This window comes from Pseudophryne corroboree, chromosome 3, assembly GCF_028390025.1.
Source record: "Pseudophryne corroboree isolate aPseCor3 chromosome 3, aPseCor3.hap2, whole genome shotgun sequence".
Taxonomy (NCBI): Eukaryota; Metazoa; Chordata; class Amphibia; order Anura; family Myobatrachidae; genus Pseudophryne; species Pseudophryne corroboree.
This window is the reverse complement of record NC_086446.1, coordinates 631,904,365-631,924,513: the sequence shown is the minus strand read 5'-3', so window position 1 is coordinate 631,924,513 and position 20,149 is coordinate 631,904,365. Positions and strand designations below refer to the sequence as shown.

The 20,149-nt window shown below is 42.8% G+C and overlaps 1 protein-coding gene and 1 long non-coding RNA gene across 3 annotated transcripts in view; one reads left to right on the top strand and one right to left on the bottom strand.

The window, feature by feature from the left end:
* The window catches only part of PRKG1 (protein kinase cGMP-dependent 1), a 1,872,748-nt gene extending 1,870,902 nt beyond the window's left edge, over positions 1-1,846 (bottom strand). Inside the window, exon 1 of one of the 2 annotated variants that reach the window (XM_063961733.1) lies at positions 1,187-1,846. In XM_063961733.1, the coding sequence (XP_063817803.1) occupies positions 1,187-1,458 (272 nt within the window). In that variant the 5' untranslated portion in view covers positions 1,459-1,846. The remainder of the gene's footprint in view (positions 1-1,186) is intronic. The other variant, XM_063961735.1, reaches the window with a different exon arrangement.
* A 1,722-nt stretch (positions 1,847-3,568) lies between these two features.
* Positions 3,569-19,358, top strand: LOC135058103 (uncharacterized). The gene is made up of 3 exons (XR_010244602.1): positions 3,569-3,697; positions 9,858-9,931; positions 18,820-19,358. It is a non-coding gene; the product is annotated as an uncharacterized LOC135058103 (long non-coding RNA).
* The last annotated feature ends 791 nt before the right edge of the window (positions 19,359-20,149 follow it).

The window sequence follows — 20,149 nt, the reverse complement described above, 5'->3', positions numbered from 1 at the left end:
TTATCCTTGACTGAACTTCATTCATTTCATCTTTACTATGGATTCTTGTAATCCTGTGTCATTTCGATAGATAGATAGATAGATAGATAGATAGATAGATAGATAGATAGATAGATAGATAGATAGATAGACAGATACGAACGATAGATAGATAGATAGATAGATAGATAGATAGATAGATAGATAGACAGACAGACAGACAGACAGACAGACAGACAGACAGACAGACAGATAGATAGATAGATAGATAGATAGATAGATAGATAGACAGATACGATAGATAGATAGATAGATAGATAGATAGATAGATAGATAGATAGATAGATAGATAGATAGATAGATAGATAGATAGATAGATGTATATGATCACTATGGGAACAGATGCACACACAAACATGGCAATGTGGAACATGCAGTAATTCTGTCCCTGTCCCTCACAACCTGCTCTCATCCTAGTCCTCTTCTGAAGTGTGTTAAGTGTGCAGCCGGCACAGCTATGAGATCTGATGAGCAGTGTATGCAAGAGAAAAGGAGGGGAGGGGAGGACTAGCTAATGGGATATTAAATATCCTGAAACATGCATTTTCAGCCATGTACTGGTAGCTCCTAAAAGCCAATAATGCTCTGGACTTCCTCTATTTAATTTCCAAAGGGGGCTTAAATGACAGGTCAGATCGATGCTACTTTACCATTGTCTGTGGCTCATTTTCATCTCCTTAAAGCAACAAACTACCAGAGTATACAGAGATATTACCATCTAATATGTACATCTAATGTTCTATTACAAAGAGATACACAGTGGAAAGTAAGTGAAACTTAATAACAGGAAGTTGTTTAAAGCAGCTGAAAACTTTTATGTATAGCCCCTTGGGTTTAACCTCTTCTTGGAGCATATTTTTGGCACAGATGGAATTATTAGTGTAAGAACTGAACATCAGCCATTATTTTTTAAACTCATTTTTTTCTGAAGATTGGATCTGCTGGCCATGCTCTGGCACAATCTATCAAGGAAAAGTAAGATTCATAGGTCCAACCGACAAATGCAATTAACCCATTCATATCTGCTCATTACCAGGCAGCAAGTTTTGTGTCTGCTGAAGATCATGCTAAAAAAGAGCAAATTACAATGACCGCACTGAGAGCTACATAGCCCATTGCTGTGTGTACTGTAGCAGGGTCCTCCTACCTTTCAGACTTGGTAAATTTTTTAAAGGACTGCCTGGTGAGGTCATGGTAAGATCTAAAGCTCTGAGACTCTGCTGAGATGCCCTGTGCCCTGGTGGTCCTTGGTCCAATCTGGGTGCTGGTTGGCACAGCCAGGACTGACTGGTACTTGTGCAGCTTTCTCCTCAGCTCCTGGATTTCCTCCTCTTTTTCTGACAAGCGGTTTTCGAGGTCCCTAATCCTCTCCTCCTTCAGCATCAGGATCTTGGCAAAGTCCTCCTCTAGGTCACTCATTCTCCCTGGCTGTGTTGGAAAACTTGGTGCCCCTGCAGCAGTCTCACAATCCCAGGATAAGAAGACAGAGGAAGCCTCCCACTGCTGTCTGCAATAAGGTGCCTGCTGCTGCTGCTGCTGCCGCTGCTGCTGGTGAAGTTTCTCCCAACCCACTGCTGGATGGACTGGAGAGGAGGCTGAACAGCCTGAGAGAGGATAAGTGCTAATCCAGGGTCCCTTTTGGGAATTGCTGATTATCTTTCATTGAGAAACCAATTAGAGCTGCTTCCCTTTACTCTGAGACCCCCTCTATGATAAATCCATGGAAAGCAGAAGTCAGCCTCCCCTTACAGAGCTCCTGCTGGACTTGTCTTCATCCCACCATCATCACACTCCAGCACTAAGTGGCTGGGGAGAGGAGGATACACTAAAAAGCTTTGTGGCACTCACAAGTCTTGCTCCCTGAAATAGCAACAATTAGCATGTGATGCAAGCTGGCTGTAATAGGATCCGGGATGCTGGAATCACAGGAAAACACTTCTTCTACAGATATATATTCATCCAGTGCTTCTCTGATGTGTCACCCAGTCTGATCTGCTGCCTCTCATCTGCCGAGTCTCCTGCCCTGCGGATTGCTGTCCTAGTGCAGCACATACAGAACATTTATTTTTAGTAATCTTACAGTACCAGTGCAATGAGCATGCAGAACCTCGAATGCAGGGTTACGCTTCCATAGTGGGCAACTATATGATTTGTATGTGTTTTATTCACAGCACTCCATTTCTTCTTTACTCTCTTACACTCTCTATAGAGCAAGGTAGGTTTCTATTTGCATCTTTTCTACATAATATATAAAATGTATGTCATTGATGCCTATAATTCCAAATTACATTGTTTATTATTATCTTATACACTTTGCATGCATGCAATACATTTGTCATGCCATATCATTATAGTAAAAGGCAACATCATAATAATGTATTTGCTTATAGAAAAATGATGAATATTGTAGCATTCAGGTGTGTTATAGAAAATAATGCTTATTCAAGTATACAGTATTCATTTATTGTCTCGTGGTATTCCAACACGTAACTTTCAGAGACTTCTAAAAAGTAAATAGACTAAATTTTTTTTATTTATTTATGTATGTATGTATGTATGTATGTATGTATGTATGTATTTATTTATTTGTACAGAGAATATTCATTCCCATCAGTGTGAGTGTAGTTGTTATTTATCACAGCACGAGTTCCAACACTAGCTGTAAAAGATATCTATCTACTTGTGGACGTCAGTTTCTCACGCAGACACTGACATCTTGTGTTCAGATAAATTAGTGCCAAGAAAGTATTAAGGAAAAAGTTTTTTGTGTTTATTTTGCTTCCCATGAAGCCTAGAGGACCTTGGGATAAAAGCAACCCAAATTTGGTAGGGGAACGATGACCCAAGGGCTTCCCCAGGGTATTTACTGAACTGGTAGCTGCCCACAGTTTGTAGAACTACAAGTCTCAGCATGGAAAAAGTAACTGAGGTCATACAGAGTATGCAAAAACAGCAGCATTTTTGATAATTGTCTACTGGATGCTGTCCTTTGCATGTGGAGCAACCAGCTGCAATGTATTTAGCACAATGGGGGGAAATCTGAGTTGATCGCAACACCAAGTTTCTTAGCAATTGGGCAAAACCATGTGCACTGCAGGGGGGACAGATATAACATTTGCAGAGAGAGTTAGATTTGGGTAGGTTATTTTGTTTCTGTGCAGGGTAAATACTGGTTGCTTTATTTTTACACTGCAATCTAGATTCCAGTTTGAACACACCCCACCCACATCTAACACTCTCTGCAAATATTCTATCTGCCCCCCCCCCCCCCCCCGCAGTGCACATGGTTTTGCCCAACTGCTAAAAAATGTCCTGCTGCGATCAACTTGGAATTACCCCAATTGTTTCTACATTTGAATGCTTTCAATAATCAGGTATAACACATTTTAATTGTTGGCTGAAAAATTTGCTGTCTTTTTTTTTCTTTTCATCATGGTCTTGTGATGCAGAGGCATAGCTTTCAGTTCTGTTCTAGTTTACTTTCCACATATGTATTTTATACTACAGTATCTCTCTTATAGCAAAAAAAACAGATCTTCAAAGTAAGCAGGGCTTCCAGAATCCTGAAAGTAAAAAATGGAACATTGATATGACATTGATGTGACTTAAAGTGTGCTGAAGCCATTAAATCCACCCTGTACTTCCATTTGGGTGTCAGGTAAGGTAACACAGTTATGGGACTTATCCTCAGTTCTCCTGTTAATCAGTGCATCAAGAGTTTGAAGTACAACAGATTGCACATTACGCTTATGGCTTGCAGAAGTTCTTTACTTTGAAAACAGAAGACACAGGGGTCTATTTACAAAGTCTTGGATGGAGATAAAGTCGCTGGAGATACTGGGGTCTATTCATGAAGCAGTGAAAAGTGTGGAGAAGTGAGACAGTGGAGAAGTTGCCCATGGCGACCAATCAGCTCCTCTGTATAATTGTATAATATGCAAATTAGAAATGTTACATCAAAGCTGATTGGTCGCCATGGGCAACTTCTCCACCATCTCACTTCTCCACACTTTTCACTGCTTCATGAATAGACCCCAAAGGACCAGCCAATCAGCTCTTAACTGTCATTTTTCAAACCCAACCTGTGACATGGCAGTTAGGAACCGATTGGCTGGTACTTTATCTCCAGCGACATTGTCTCCATCCAAGGCTTAGTAAATAGACCCCAAAGGGTCTGATTCAGAGAATGCTAATGCAACCACAACTGCGTCTTTGTCTGCAGCTCGACAGCGCCTTTCTGCTAACGTGAGAGCTGATGGCATTCTTACAGGGATAGGCACCATCTGCGGCACTAATCAGCAACTTAACATACTGAGATGCGCTATCGGCTGCACATTTGTCACCCCATCGCACATTGTACCAGCTCTATATAGACACAGGATGTCCGTCTGAACTTGGCCGCCAAAAACAGTGCAAGTGCGGAAGAAGCCGCAATCGCTGGGCGCAAGACACCCACGTCTGGCTATCCTGTCCCTGTTACCTTCCAGGAATGCCCAACTGAAATGTCCTCTCTCTGCAACTGGAATTGTTCTGCATTCACTGGCGGTAACCATTAGGACGCAAGTGTAGTATGACTCGGACATATGGCACAGAATAAAAACATCTGCCTCTTGCATCTGATGTCACCTCTGCATCAGGCCACAGTGTGGTTCTTGTAATTAAGAATCTTTAGGCCTGTACCCAGGCCTAAAGATAATTAACTAATTGCATTTTACTAGTATTTGTAACAGTGGTATAACACATACAGATACACTGCTGTTACTAGTATTTAATAGGATAATGGCAAAGGTTCTAGCTTATAGAACATGTCTTGTTCGGATATGCAGAGGATAAACACATGGGGGCTGATGCTGAATTGAAGAAAACAAAACAAGTAACTTTGTATGTGGACAAACCATGCTGCCACGGGCATTTTAAGAGCAGAGGGGCCCACATGCAGGTTTGTGGGCCCCCACCTTGCCAGCAGCGAGTAGACTCTGGCTTTATGCCAGAGTCTACTGTACATTGCACTGGCTTACAAGAACATGGTGTCTGTCCGTACCATGTCCCTGGGGACATCTCTATTGCGCATGTGGAAACCACAGGGAAAATGGCCACAGCGCCCATTTTCCGGAGGAGTAAGTATAATTATAATAATTATAAGTATAATAATTAAGTATAGTTATATGGACCCAGTGGCCCATGTGCACCGCATACCTTGCACCCATTATATAGTAAATATGCATGCATGCAATGCAATGGGTGCAAATACCGTACATTGAGGGTAATTCCAAGTTGATCGCAGCAGGAATTTTTCTAGCAGTTGGGCAAAACCATGTGCACTGCAGGGGGGGGGGGGGCAGATATAACATGTGCAGAGAGAGTTAGATTTGGGTGGGTTATATTGTTTCTGTGCAGGGTAAATACTGGCTGCTTTATTTTTACACTGCAAATTAGATTGCAGATTGAACACACCCCACCCAAATCTAATCTCTCTGCACATGTTATATCTGCCTCCCCTGCAGTGCACATGGGAGGTAATTCCAAGTTGATCGCAGCAGGATTTTTGATAGCAATTGGGCAAAACCATGTGCACTGCAGGGGAGGCAGATATAACATGTGCAGAAAGAGTTAGATTTGGGTGGGTTATTTTATTTCTGTGCATGGTAAATACTGTCTGCTTTATTTTTACACTGCAATTTAGATTGCAGATTGAACTCACCACACCCAAATCTAACTCTCTCTGCACATGTTATATCTGCCTCCCCTGCAGTGCACATGGTTTTGCCCAATTGCTAACAAAAATCCTGCTGCGATCAACTTGGAATTACCCCCATTGTTTTGTTGTTTTTTTATTTGTTTTTATTTTGCATTCAGGGTAAATGCAGGCTGCTTTTGCATGTAGTGCACAAACAATTGCACTGTAATTTAGCTATGAGCTAGGACACACCCCTCCCAAACTTAAATCTTTCAGCACATCTGCCCCACCTGCAGGGCAATACGGTTTTACCAAGGTGCAAAGTTAATTGCTTTTTTTTGCTTTGCTTACAACTAATTAGAACAAATGCATTTAATTTTGATATACCAATTTACCTTCATGTCTATGAGCATTAAAAAATGCTAGTGCAACGTCTGTGTGTGTGTGTGCCTATATTTACTCTTCCAGTTTATTCTGCATTCATGTAGGCAACTGTTAATCATTCTTATTCTGCACTAAATAGAAGGAATGTGTGACCTGGAATTGGTAGTGGCTATTTGGTTTATTTACATTAACTGTATTGTTCCGAAATGTTGTACATGGGTGTACTACGAATGGCTGGTTGTCGGGACTCCGGCGCCCAGAATAGCGGTGCCGGGATCCTGACAGCCGGAATGCGGGCAGCAGAGTGAGCGCAAAAGAACCCCTTGCGGTCTCGCTGTGCTCACCATGCTGTGCTCGCCACACTGCGGGCATGGTGGCGCACGCTATTTATTCTCCCTCCAGGGATGTCGTGGACATCCCAAGAGGGAGAATAGTTGTTGGTATACCGGCGGTCGGGATCCCGGCGCTGGAAAGCTGAGCGCTGGGATCCCGACTGCCGGTGTATTGAGTGCCACCCATTATACATGCCATGCTTTTGCAATTACTGATTACATGTGTAACTGTAATGATCCGTAGGCTTCTGAGGATCAATAAAAGAGGGGTTATGGAATCCAAGGACAGGAACTAACAGGAATTGACAGGATGTGTAGATTGGGAGATTATTCTCATAGGGAATACAACTGAAAGGGGTAATGATGACTATAGACATAACACCAGGGATGAGTGCAGAAGAGATATTTAAGAGAGTATCATAAGAAACAAGTAGTTGTCCAATACAATGGTTAGACCAATATGTGAAAAGAAATACAGGTTGAGTATCCCATATCCAAATATTCCGAAATACGGAATATTCCGAAATACGGACTTTTTTGAGGGAGAGTGAGAAGGTGAAACCTTTGTTTTTTGATGGCTCAATGTACACAAACTTTGTTTAATACGCAAAGTTATTAAAAATATTGTATTAAATGACCTTCAGGCTGTGTGTATAAGGTGTATATGAAACATAAATGAATTGTGTGAATGTACACACACTTTGTTTAATGCACAAAGTTATAAAAAATATTGGCTAAACTTACCTTCAGGCTGTGTGTATAAGGTGTGTAAGTAACATAAATGCATTCTGTGCTTAGATTTAGGTCGCATCACCATGATATCTCAGTATGGTATGCAATTATTCCAAAATACGGAAAAATCCCATATCCAAAATACCTCTGGTCCCAAGCTTTTTGGATAAGGGAAACTCAACCTGTAATAATAATAACAACACATTAACACAAAGTTAAAAAGACAAAACAGATAAGAGCACAACACAGGAGCTGGGAAGGGAGATACAGTCTGACGCAGAACTACTGGTGGAGATCCAAGTTCCTATTTTCGACATAGCAACCCCCTTTCCCATCAAGATGTCCCTTTTGGTACTCTGATTCCCCCAGGATTAGGTATTTGGGAGGAACTTGGCAATATACTGAGGCAAACTAAGGCGACAGTACCAGTTTTGTGAAACAAGTGCACTGGATAAAATGATACAAGACGAAAATGTGATCTGCTGTGGAACAGGTCAAATACACACAATAGACTGAACTGGGCTTATTAAAATCAACAGGAACACAAAGTGTAAGTCAATGGAAATCATGAGCAGGTTGATGATAGCGATAATACACGATAATACAACAAAATACACCAGCATGCTCAAATGCTGCTTTATTCTATATATCCCTAAAAGAAAAACAATTGGACATGTTTAAGGATGATATCCGTGTGATCTGGAAATGAAAGCTTTAAAAACCTGATATAAAAGCTGTACCCCTAAGAATGGCATTGAAAATCTGCTGTTCAGTGCAACTATGCACATTGAATGTTTATTAGCCACTTTTTTTTTTAACAGTTTCCAGTTTATCTGGACCAGTGATCACCAATGAGATGCAAACTGCAGTTAGAAACTACAAATAATGGACGATGGTGGGAAATTATAAATAGGAAAAGCAAACAAACAAAACTATCCTTATAGCTTCCAGTGGGAAACGGATGTCCTGTGTGATTCTCTATAGGGTAAATTTTCTAAGGTGGGAGTTTTTTTTAAATTGGTGATAGTGCCTATAGCAGCCAATCAGATTCTATCTATTATCTTCTAGAAGTACTAGAAAAATGTTAAGTAGAATCTGATTGGTTGCTATGAGCAATATAACCAGTTCTAAAAAACTCCCACCTTAGTAAATTTACCCCTTTGGGGGGGATATGCAATTTGCTCCTGTAATCTCGGAGCTATTGAATTCGCCCCTCTGCCTATTCAATTGAGGAGGTTTTCACCCATTTTTTGGGGAAATTTTCACCAATGCCTTTTCACCTTTTTTTTTAGTGAAAAGGCATTGGCAAAAAATGCCTTAAAATCATCTAAAACGGCCCGTGATTTTGCCAGTGCAGGTGAGAAAACATGTGGATTTGCTGATCCACGTGTTTTTCGCTCCTGCTGAATTTTTCACCTAGGCGAAAAAATGGCCCTGCTATTGAATAGGGTGAATCCCCATTCGCCCTAAAAATAGCAAAAAGTCCAGGTTTTTTTGCCTAGGTGAAAAAAGCACCTTATTGCTTACCCCTCTATGTGTCCTTAGCCTATTTGTTTCAGAACCAAAATTCATCCACAGTACATAACGTCCCATCATATGTGAAAACTCCATATTCAAGTGTATTTGGTTTTCAGATGCAGATTTTTATGCATTTAGGATGCATCTCCACTTATGACTGAAGAGCCGTAACTGGGCTGTAATGTAACGGGGCTTTCCCACATAGGCAAGTTTCAGTGAGGGCGCATTGTAGACCTAAACATAAGCATAAATATGCCTGTTTTCAGGAGAATATTTTGTACCTTGGGCTGATTCTCCCACGGCTCTCTGTTCATGGTCACAAATGGTGAACTTTTGCATACAACACATGCTCAGGTGCAAATTTTTGTCAGATGGAAATTGGCTGGATCTTTCTGTGTAGTACAGTGTTTTGGGGCAAGAATTGGATGGTGACAACGCAATCGCACATAACTGTCCTGACTTATGGGAGTGCCATGGGAGTGTTGTGAGTTATGCACACAGGGAAGGGAAGCCTGTTTCTGCTGGATCTCTAAATGGAGCTGGTGCAAGTGACCATATTAAGAATGACTGCTGTGGCAGCTGGCAGAAAATCAATGGGAGACACAGGTTTCCACTTGTACACACACAAACCCCTGCATTAGTTGAATGGATACTTGCATCAGCATAAAGTAGTAAATCAGCCTCTCAAGCAGGGCTGGTGCAAGGTTTCTCGGCACCCTAGGCAAAACTTCAACGTACCGCCCCCAACCACCACCACCAATAGACACACCAGTTCCACAGCCACCACTTGCATTAAGTACAACAAGGATATTTCTTTCAGATACATCCTTTATTTTGTGATAGGTAGACTCAGTGGTGTCCCCCGACCCCCTAACCCTCCCTCTGCAGATCTCAGCGCCCTAAGCCGCTGCCTAATGGTAAAGCCAGCCCTGCCCCCAAGGCTGCCAGCAACCGCGGAAGATAGCCTGAGAAATAAAACAATGTATTCAGTAAGAGTTGCAAGATGGCTTGCATAACCAAATACATGAAAGTAATCAGAAGGTGGAAAATAAATTAACTTTAGTCCACATTAATCGTGCATATGACGGAACAGTCAATGTGTGTTTTGGAAGAAAGTGCGATTCCTTGTGTACACATTCTGACTTAACTGGTAATAATAGCTTTTCTGATCATAGGCCAAATGAATATGAAGGAATTTTAGTGGACGATAAATGGAGGAGTTTGTTGGTTCTAGCAGATAACATAAGTGGTGCGTATCAGCCGGTACTGGGAATGGGTGAGTAATAAAACCTGAGACTCATTCAGAGTTCCAGAGTAACAAGCATGCATAATATAAAACTACTGTAGCATTATTTATTTAATTAATACAGTCTCTCTCTCTCTCTCTCTCTCTCTCTTTCACTCTATCTCTCTCCTCTCTCTCAGTCCTATTTATCAATCTGTGCTGACAAGAAATGTTTTTTCACTGCCTGTTTAGAAAACCTCGCTGAGGCATTTCAGCAAAATGAATGTTTGCGTGGTAAGGGTTAACTTCGCCAGACAATGCTACGTGGATATGTGACTGCGTGTGCCAGCTAGCCATATTGTGTAAGTGGAACTGAAAGACCACATTTGCCAAATGCCCTAGTGTTTCTTTCTGTACTATTTTTTCGTGCACCCAAATGCAGTGAAGGCAGCCTTTTGCTTTCAAAATCAGACAAAACGAATTACCATTTAATGAATCACCTGATTCTGCAAATATTTAATACATGCAAATTGATCCTTACTGTACATGAAATCACCCAAAGTTTGTTAATTGTTATTTACTGAATCTGAAAAAGGTTCCACACAAATATACAAATAACAACCACATCTTAAAGAGAAATATCTAGTATTTAATACTGTACCATATATTTACACTTTACTGTTCTGGAAATGTTCAGTAGACATACAGCAGAGGCGGCCAAAACGTCGATCGCGATCTACCAGTAGATCGCAGAGCTCTCGCCGGTAGATCGCGATCCAAGTGTGCCGCCTGAGTCTGCAGCGTTCCCAATGATGCATTGCACGGGTGCGCGGGTGACGTCAGCAGCGCACCCGCACAATGCACGATTGGGAACACGATGTGAGGAGTAGCAGCAGCAGCGGAGGGAAGCGGGAGCAGGACCAGGCTTGTGACAGCGAGGATCCAGCCATCCAGCAGGGATCCAGCCAGCCAGCCAGCCAGCAGGGAGACAGCCAGCAGTGATCCAGCAAGCTAAAGTAAGTATTAATGTTAGTGTGGGCACATGGCACTGTGGGGGCATATGTGGCACTGTGGTGGCATATGTGGCACTGTGGGGGCATATTGTGTATTTGGCACTGTGGGGGCATATGTGGCACTGTGGGGGCATATGTGGCACTGTGGGCACATGGCACTGTGGGGGTATATGTGTATTTGGCACTGTGGGGGCATATGTGGCACTGTGGGGGCATATGTGTATCTGGCACTGTGTGGACATGTCTGGCACTGTGGGCACATGGCACTGTGTGGGCATATGTGTATCTGGCACTGTGGGGGCATATGTAGCACTGTGGGGGCATATGTGGCACTGTGGGGGTATATGTGTATTTGGCACTGTGGGGGCATATGTGGTACTGTGGGGGAAAATGTGTATCTGGCCCTGTGGGGGCATGTCTGGCACTGTGGGCACATGGCACTGTGGGGGCATATGTGTATCTGGCACTGTGGGGGCATATGTGTATCTGGCACTGTGGGGGCATGTCTGGCACTGTGGGCACATGGCACTGTGGGGGCATATGTGCATCTGGCACTGTGGGGGCATATGTGGCACTGTGGGGGCATATGTGGCACTGAGGGGGCATATGTGTATCTGGCACTGTGAGGGGATATCTGGCACTGTGGGGGCATATGTGTATCTGGAACTGTGGGGGCATATGTGGCACTACTGTGGGGGCATATCTGGCACTGTGGGGGCATATGTGTTTGAGGTTTTTACCTGTGGGGGTCAATGTGTGATTCCGTGCGAGGCAGTCATTACACCCTGTGCAGCAAGGCTATGCCCCTTTTTGTTATACCACGCCCCCTTTTTTTGTTATGCTACGCCCCTATTTTGCTCGTGGCATAACCGTTATCCATCCTAGGTAGATCACAAAAGCTTTTCAGCTTTCAAAGTAGATCACCGACTCCAAAAGTCTGGCCACCCCTGACATACAATATGAGCAGAAGTCATTTTGCACAGAGAAACTAATTTCATATTAATATTTAATGATATGCTAGTAGAGGAGTAGGCAACCTCGATCACTCCAGCTGCTTGCTTTGCCACTGTTTTAGCATGTCTTAGCTGCTACACTGTGGCAGGGTATGCTGGGATGTGTAGATCCAAAGCAGCTGGAGTATTACTGATTATTTACCCTTGTGATAGTATTTACTTTATTGCTTAACTAATAGAGATGAACAGAATTATCATCTGTAGAAGGAAATTCGGACGTGCTCTCCATGGCAGGAACATACTTGCCTACCTGACCCTCTCCATGAGGGAGAAAATGCTCTGTTCCTGGACTTTCCTGGTAATGTATGATTGCCATCACCTGTGGTGAAACGCCTTTCTTATCAATTAACTAGCTCACCACAGGTGATGGCAATCATACATTACCAGGAAAGTCCAGGAACAGAGCATTTTCTCCCTCATGGAGAGGGTCAGGTAGGCAAGTATGGGCAGGAATGTTCAACAGAAACATGCTAATACTCAGCTGTGTTCTATCCAATGCTCTTTTTCTATGAAAATGGTTAATGGTACTCAGAAATAAGTTACTGGTACCCACCTAAAGTTACAAGTTGATACAAGTTTTACATTAGGACACGCCTCCACGTGCTTATTTTGTTCATTATTGAAATGATTTCACTGTTTTACTGGAGATTGGGAAACTACTAGGCATCTCCCAATCCACAGACATGTGACAGCATCGCATGGCGGTGATGCTTTTGCATGTTTCAAGTAGCCCTCTGCCTAGACAGTCTACCTGTAAAGGCAGACGGCTATCCACCATGTTTTTGGTCGCAGCAGCTGCGGTGACGTCACGCAGCCGCTGCGTCCTGCCCCAGCAACAGTCCAGACACGCCTCCATTGTCCAGACCGCGCCCTTTAAATGGAATGTCAATGCCGTGTTCCCGCCCCTCTCCAGGCCTTAAACTGCGTTCTGCAGAGAATGCATTTTAGGACCTTGCACATGCGCGTCACGGCGTACGTGCATGCGCAGATGAGCGAAAATTTCTTCATGTCGATTTTCGCACATCAGTGATGCGGTCTGAATTAGATCCATTGAATTTAAATGAATTCTATACATTGGAATTTTTTTGTTACCACATTTGTGATGATTACAGTCAGTTTTATGCATTGATTTCAGTTTAATAAATTGTAGTTAAACCAAGATACTTATTTATTGCATTTCTACCCATCTTCTTTGTTTTTGGAACTAAGTATAAGAATTACAAATTCTACCCCCACAGAAAAGGTGCAAGTTCTGTGGCATCAGAGCTACGGTAAACTCAGGTCCTACCAACAAAACCATCTCTCAGGTGTGATCGCTTGTCTAATGTTTTACATACTGTTTTGCAGCTCACTGTATCCTTGCTACATAGTGTACTAATAATACAATCCAGTCTCGTACTGCTCTCTCACGGGCTGATTCCGCACACAGAAACACAGCAGCATCTATTGGGGGCCGTCTGTCTGTGAGTGTATACATATGCTGATAGCTCCTTCCCTTGTGTACATCCGTGTGGCCAAATATGTATGGACTGAGAAGCCCACTTCTAGTGCCCACGCACCCTGTAATACTGGTGGGCGTGTCTTTATAGACCACTATCGGTTGCACCATCAAAACTTGCGGCAGCCCTATGATAGGTGCAGCTCCTCGTCTGGCAACGGTCTCCTGTGCCCGCGGCTGGTTGTCTGTGACTACGGCTGCTTGTGGTGACACACCCACGCCACTCTCCTAACACACCCACTGAATGGAGTATTTTGTGTGCACTACTAGCCATCTCCCAATCACCAACTGGGAACCAACATCACTTTTCTGCAGTATTTCTGATAGTCTGTCCAGATCACAGTAGCACCTCTGTGCACACCCGCTGTGTAATGCACGAGTTGTATGGGGTTCTCAGAAATGTTTGCACATGCGCAATGGCAAAGAATCGCTCAACTACGTGACCATCGGCAGGGCAATGTAACTTACTGTGTGCTTATATATTAGACACCTGTCACATGGTATCACAGCTTTCTCAGATGTATTCCAGAACTGTGTCTTGTGCTGGTACATAGGGCCTGACTCAGAGATGTGCGCACATGCCATCACAGCTGTGATTCAGTATGCAGCCGATGTGCAAGAATAGGCAAATTTCACAGCAGTCGCCGGAATTTGTAGTAATGATGCCGGCTGGAGGTGTCTCAGATCTACTGCCTGTGTACGCAGGTGCAGACATCGGACGCATATTCATCTGTAATCACCCTTCTGAGTTACAGTAAGGTCACCTAACTAACCATCAGAAATAACACGCCAGAGCCACTGTATCTGCATATGGGATTGCAGCCACAAGCTGTGACATGCCCCCAAAGCATACTTGCCTTATCTTCCAGTTCCTGCTTCAATTTGTCAGATAGTCCCCTGCACCCCTCCCAGATACTGCCCACTTCCTGTTGAAATGGCCAGAATTCCGAAATAAATACAGTGAATCTGTGGGCCCTGCAGAGGGGCCGGGGCCCAATTATGTGATTCTATGCTAAACACATAATTTTACCCCTATGCAAATAGAATCCAGCCATTTTACCCATGAAGGCGGTGGGGCTTCATAATGCAATTAGCCTGGCCCTGCCCCTTCTCCGCCTACCCATTTCTCCTCTACGGGCATCTCCCAGAGAGGAAATATTCAATGTAGGTAATTATGCCCCAGAATTGTCGTGACATTCCTGCGTTTCAGTCGCCACTCCTCCATTACCCCCCACAGATGCCTGTCACTTACTTTGCAAATAAATCCTTACTGTGACTGCAGTCGGAAGACCATTGCAGCATATGCGCAGTGCAACTTAGACGCCTGCATCCTACACGTGAATCAGCATGTCTAAATAGCTCTGATATTTTGCTTTGACCTGCATGTTATTTTGTTTATACTACAGTATGGGCGATGCTGCTACTCCCCACTGTTAGCTAGGGCAGGTATTTATTTATATCTCCATAAATGCTTTGTCTGTGCTCCAGAGCAGCAGGAAATTGCGTGTGGACACTTGTTGATAAATATAACAATGGATTCTGGCACTATGGACACAAGGTCTCAGGGAGCAGGTGACCCAGACATTGAAACTCACTAAAACCTCCCAAAATATTTTACAGATTATTCCAAATGTCTTGGCAAAAAACGACAACTAAAATAAAACAAAATATTCAGTGTTACTATCCTTTTAATAAGGAATGTAATTTTGAGTTCCTTGCAAGATAAATTAATCGCTGTGTACACGCCAGTGCTATTGTACAATCCTCCTGAATCATCTTATAGTAGTTATGAATTGTGTCACTGTTATTCTACAGCAAACTACATTTCAATAATACATTTTAATAGAGTTTTCATGGAAGTATACAAGAAACCAGGTCAGTGCTGAGAGTTCTGCCTGCTGACTTAGTGATGGATTTTTCAGCAATAAGGATGTGATAAATATAGTTCTGGTTGTGGTACGTGAACCATTTATTTGTGTAAACTGAAATGTTTTCATGTACCCTGACTTACCAAGCATAGCAATGCATTCTTCCGACATACGTCTGCAACAACCGAGCTATACATGAACCACCTCTGAAACACATTTCATGCTGGACCACATACCTATATCTAGACCTGAGTAAATATTAAACTTGAAATAACATGGGTGGCTGCGTTGGCAGTCAGACACTTGTGACCCATTTCTGGGATTGTGGATTAGAACACTAAGGTTACTCTGTGACTTCTTTCATAGTGTATAGTTAATTTAGGACATAATTATTTACAGACTCTGCTTTGCATAACTGGCACACCATCCGCAGCAAAGAATGTGGTGTCTGGGAACTGCACAGCCGTTTGTTACCAACAGCAAAACATTCTGATGGCTCGTCCCTACAAGGAGAACAATTTAAAAATTAAAATAAATGGGGGCAACATAAATTTGAAGTTGTCTTGAATTTATGTGTGCATACAAAACTTAGCAGAGGCTTTGAAGGGCAAGTATTTCTTCAATTTTATATCAGCATGAGATTAAGGGGTACATTTACTAAGCAGTGATAAGAATGGAGAAGTGAGCCAGTGAAGAAATTTCCCCATCAACCAATCAGCAGCTCTGTATCATTTTATAGTATGCAAATTATAGATGTTACTTCAGTGCTTATTGGTTGCCATGGGCAACTTCTCCACTGGCTCACTTCTCCACTCTTATCACTGCTTAGTAAATGTACCCCTATGGGGGAGATGTACTAAGCAGTGAAAAGAGTGGAGAGTGAGCCAGTGGAGAAGTTACCTATGGCAACCAATCAGCAATGAAGTAACATTATAATTTACATACTATAAACTTATACAGAGCAGCTGATTGGTTGCTATGGGCAACTTCTCCGCTGGCTCACTACTCCACACTTTTCACTGCTTAGTACATTTCCCCCTTAAAGGCTTAACAGCTGCTGTATAAATTTGTTGAGGTCATGCAAAACTGAAATTACTACAAAATTTCACTGACAATTGTTGAACCCCTCTGCACTATGTAAGAGTTCCATCTCTTACCACATTCATTACCTGCTCCCATGCACAGTTATAGGACTGTTTTTGGGCTGCACCTGATCAATGGAAAACCCTCCCTCACAGCAAGACTCTCCTCCAGCCGCCAAACCCTTAAGTGTTCCCTGAAAACTCACCTCTGCAGGCAAGCTAACCATAGGGCTATGTACAAAATCCAACGAGTGCAGGGCCAGGACAAGATTGGGTCATGAGAAGGGTGAGATGAGCTGCAGTTGCCGGTATTTCCACACGTTGAATCGACCTCCTATTGCTGTACAGATTGTAAGCTTGCAAGCAGGGCCCTCTTACCTTTCTGTTGGTTAATAACCTGGGGTTTATTTACAAAGTGTCTGGGAAAAAAGTGCCCCATATTTAAAAGGGTAATGCTCTTACTAGCTGTGACTTGCCAGTAGAAGCATTGCCTTTTTAAATATCGGCATTAACACAATCAGAAGTGCCAGGTTTTAGAACTTGGCGCTGCGTAAATAAAACCCCCAGATTAATTTCTTTTAGAACCAGTCTTATTTTATAGGCTGGCACTTTATAAATAAATGTTAATCATAATAATAGTATTAGGCATGTCCAGGCAAATCCTAATCTGAAATTCAGAACTGTTTGAATATGATATGTAGACTAAAGCAAAGCAGAGTGAACAAGTGCCAGGACGGTTTGTTGTGTATCTCAGGCTTGGGGGTCCTAACTGAGAGCCTCATTAGAACAATGAAACACAAACACTTTGTTATGTCTATGGCATATTAAGCCAGACTGCAAACTCTGAGGATGTCTTAGAAGGCCAAAAGATACTTTAAATCTACTATTAAATAGTCCATTACTGTCCAGGGACTAGAGATGCTTAAATCAGCTGCAGTTCTCAAATCCATTTATCAAATTGTTACAAACGTTTGCCTGAATTTCTTGACTCAGTTAAAAACGTTGAGCTGCATTTGAGAAAGCATAATCAGTTTGGCCAGATTTTAACTGGTTTGCCAAAGTACAAACTGGTTTGAGCATGTTCATATACAGGGTGTTCCATAATCATGAGACACATTGTAAATGCAAGTACAGTATCTAGGACTGGAATAAGCACGTTTATTAAGGACTATGTGTAATATATATCCAAGTTACAGGAGTTCATAACACTGTTCAAGGTTTGAATATCATTTTCCTTAGATGTGATCTCTCATATGCAGCGTGTGTGTGTGTGTCTGTCCATGACTAGCCTAGTCAGCTGGTAGGTGAGAGCTTCTCTGCTCTGTCGAAGCATGCACAATCAGTCTCAGGTGGGCATTAATAGCAAACTCACCTGGAGTCACCCCTAGGTCCTCCAAATGGCACTCATGGAACCAGCATGCTCTCTAAATACTGGTCGCAACTATGTCTCCAGGTGAAATAGATATATTTTTGTATGTACTATTATCATGTGGCCTCACAATAGACAATTATATGGCCCAGAGTGGGTGCTATTATCATGCAGTGTTAGGGACCACCAGTATCAGAGAAGGCATGACGTGGCCTGGGTGGCTTACCATATCTTTGCAAATATATGCAACTAAGATCTCTGAATTTTCTATTACCATATAGTCAGTGGCGTAAGTTTGTCCCAGTTGCCCGGAGGCAAGATAAATATTGGTGCCCCCCTTCCCCCTATATTTAGATAAATATATATACAATAAGGTGTCTACTTCCAGTGTACTAGGTCGTGGGTTCTAATCCTGGGTATGACACTTGTAAAATGTGTATCTATAATAAAGAGGGTGTGACTTGTAAGGTGCAGGGACCAGTGAGGAAGTCGGCCACTGAAGAGATAGCGGCAGTTGTTAATTAACTTAATTGAATGATGTCACAGAATGGGAGGAGAGGTGCCCCCCTTCAGAGCAGGAGCCCGGCGGCAGATGCCTCCGTTGCCTCCCAGAGTTACGCCTCTGCATATAGTGCTAAATTCTTATTGATGATGTTATTTTGTGTGCTGGGGAATACCTATATAAATAAAGTTACCAGTCATCAGTAACTGCACAGACGAATAGAATAAATGCAGGTGCACATTCACCAGAAAGAAAAAATACAGGGCAATTAAGATGTGCAACAGTTTACCATTCTTTACAACTTAGAAAAATACATTTTGGAGGGGATTTTAGTTTCTCCTTGAATAGTAAAATTAGACCAATAGGAAATAATTAATACAAAGTTTTCCAAGATTTGTTTTCACTTTTTCCATATTAACTAGTGGTTAGGTTTGTTTTTTTTCTGTGTATTTTCTTATTTATTTTTTAATAGAACAACATTGTAAAAATGTTTTATACAGCAATCATGACATAAAAAGTAAAATGTAAAAAATATACTGTACTGTATGTTTTTTTTCACTATTTTAGAACAATTGCAGAATGGAGATGTAAGACGGTGAACCAATGAGAAGCTGCAATGTTAATGATGGTCTGTTTATTAAGACCACTCTGAATTAAAGATTATCTGTTGATGCTCATCACAAAGATATAAAAGTTTTCATACATGTGTTTGTACCAGTATGGGTTAATAACAGTGGTGTGACTTGCCCCATATTCTCTATTCAGAAGGCTTTGGAAGGTAATGTAGCTCTAGACATTCCAGGATACGGCATCACTGTATATCTGTGTCCTGGTGATATGTGTCCTGGTTAGTGCTTACTGCGCATGAGAGATAGGAATTATTCATGTATCAGCCAGTGCTTAGTACCAAGACTGTAACTTAATATGGGTTTAACAGACTGCAGCCACCGCCCAGAATCCAGTTTATATAACAGGTCCCTGTACAATAGTGTCTGCTTCAATTGAGAACCTGAGACTGTAGTACAGCGTTTTTCAACCGCTGTGCCGCGGCGCACTAGTGTGCCGCCAGCGGTTCTGAGATGTGCCGCCAGAGATGCCCGCTGCATAACCCTGCCGCTGCCTCACTTGAAATCATATTGTCCGATGTCGGGCACGGGCGGCGCTGGGCTCTTCCGGGTAGCCCAGACGCAGCCTGGCCCGTAACCTGTATGGAGCAGCAGCGTGACTCAGCGTGCTCCTCCACGTCACCTGCGCGCTCAGTGCTCCTCCACGTCACCTGCCGGCCGAATGCTGCTCCTGTGTCCTCGGTCCTCGCTCCTCACCGCTGGCTGCAACGCTGAAGGAGGGAGACAGTAAACAGCTCCTGCCTCCTCCACAGCTACAGAACTAACCTACTCAAGTACAGTAGGTTCCTGTAAATTTTTATTTATTGTTACTGTGGTGGCCAATGTGTGGTGTAACTAATATAGGGGCCAGTATGTTCTGCATTTACCATGCGGGCCAATTTGTGCAGCAATTACCATGGGGGCCAATGTGTCCTGCAATTATAGTGGGGGGCCATTATGTGCTGCAATTACCATGGGGGCCAATATTTTCTGCAACTATTGTGGGGGCCAATGTGTGCTGCAATTACTGTGGGGGCCAATGTGTTTAAATGGCTGAGGGGGCCAATATGTGTTTTGTTCCTGTTTAGGTCAATGTGTGTTGACCCTCCCCCCCCCCGTAGTGGTTGTGGGGAACTGATGGTGTGCCTTGGCAATTTAAAAATCCTGTTCGGTGTGCCGTGAGTTGAAAATGGTTGAAAATCACTGCTGTAGTAAGTCCAGGCTTTAAGAAGATGGAAGGAACTCCCTGGAAACCACACCCTACGTTAAGATGATGATGATGATGATGATGA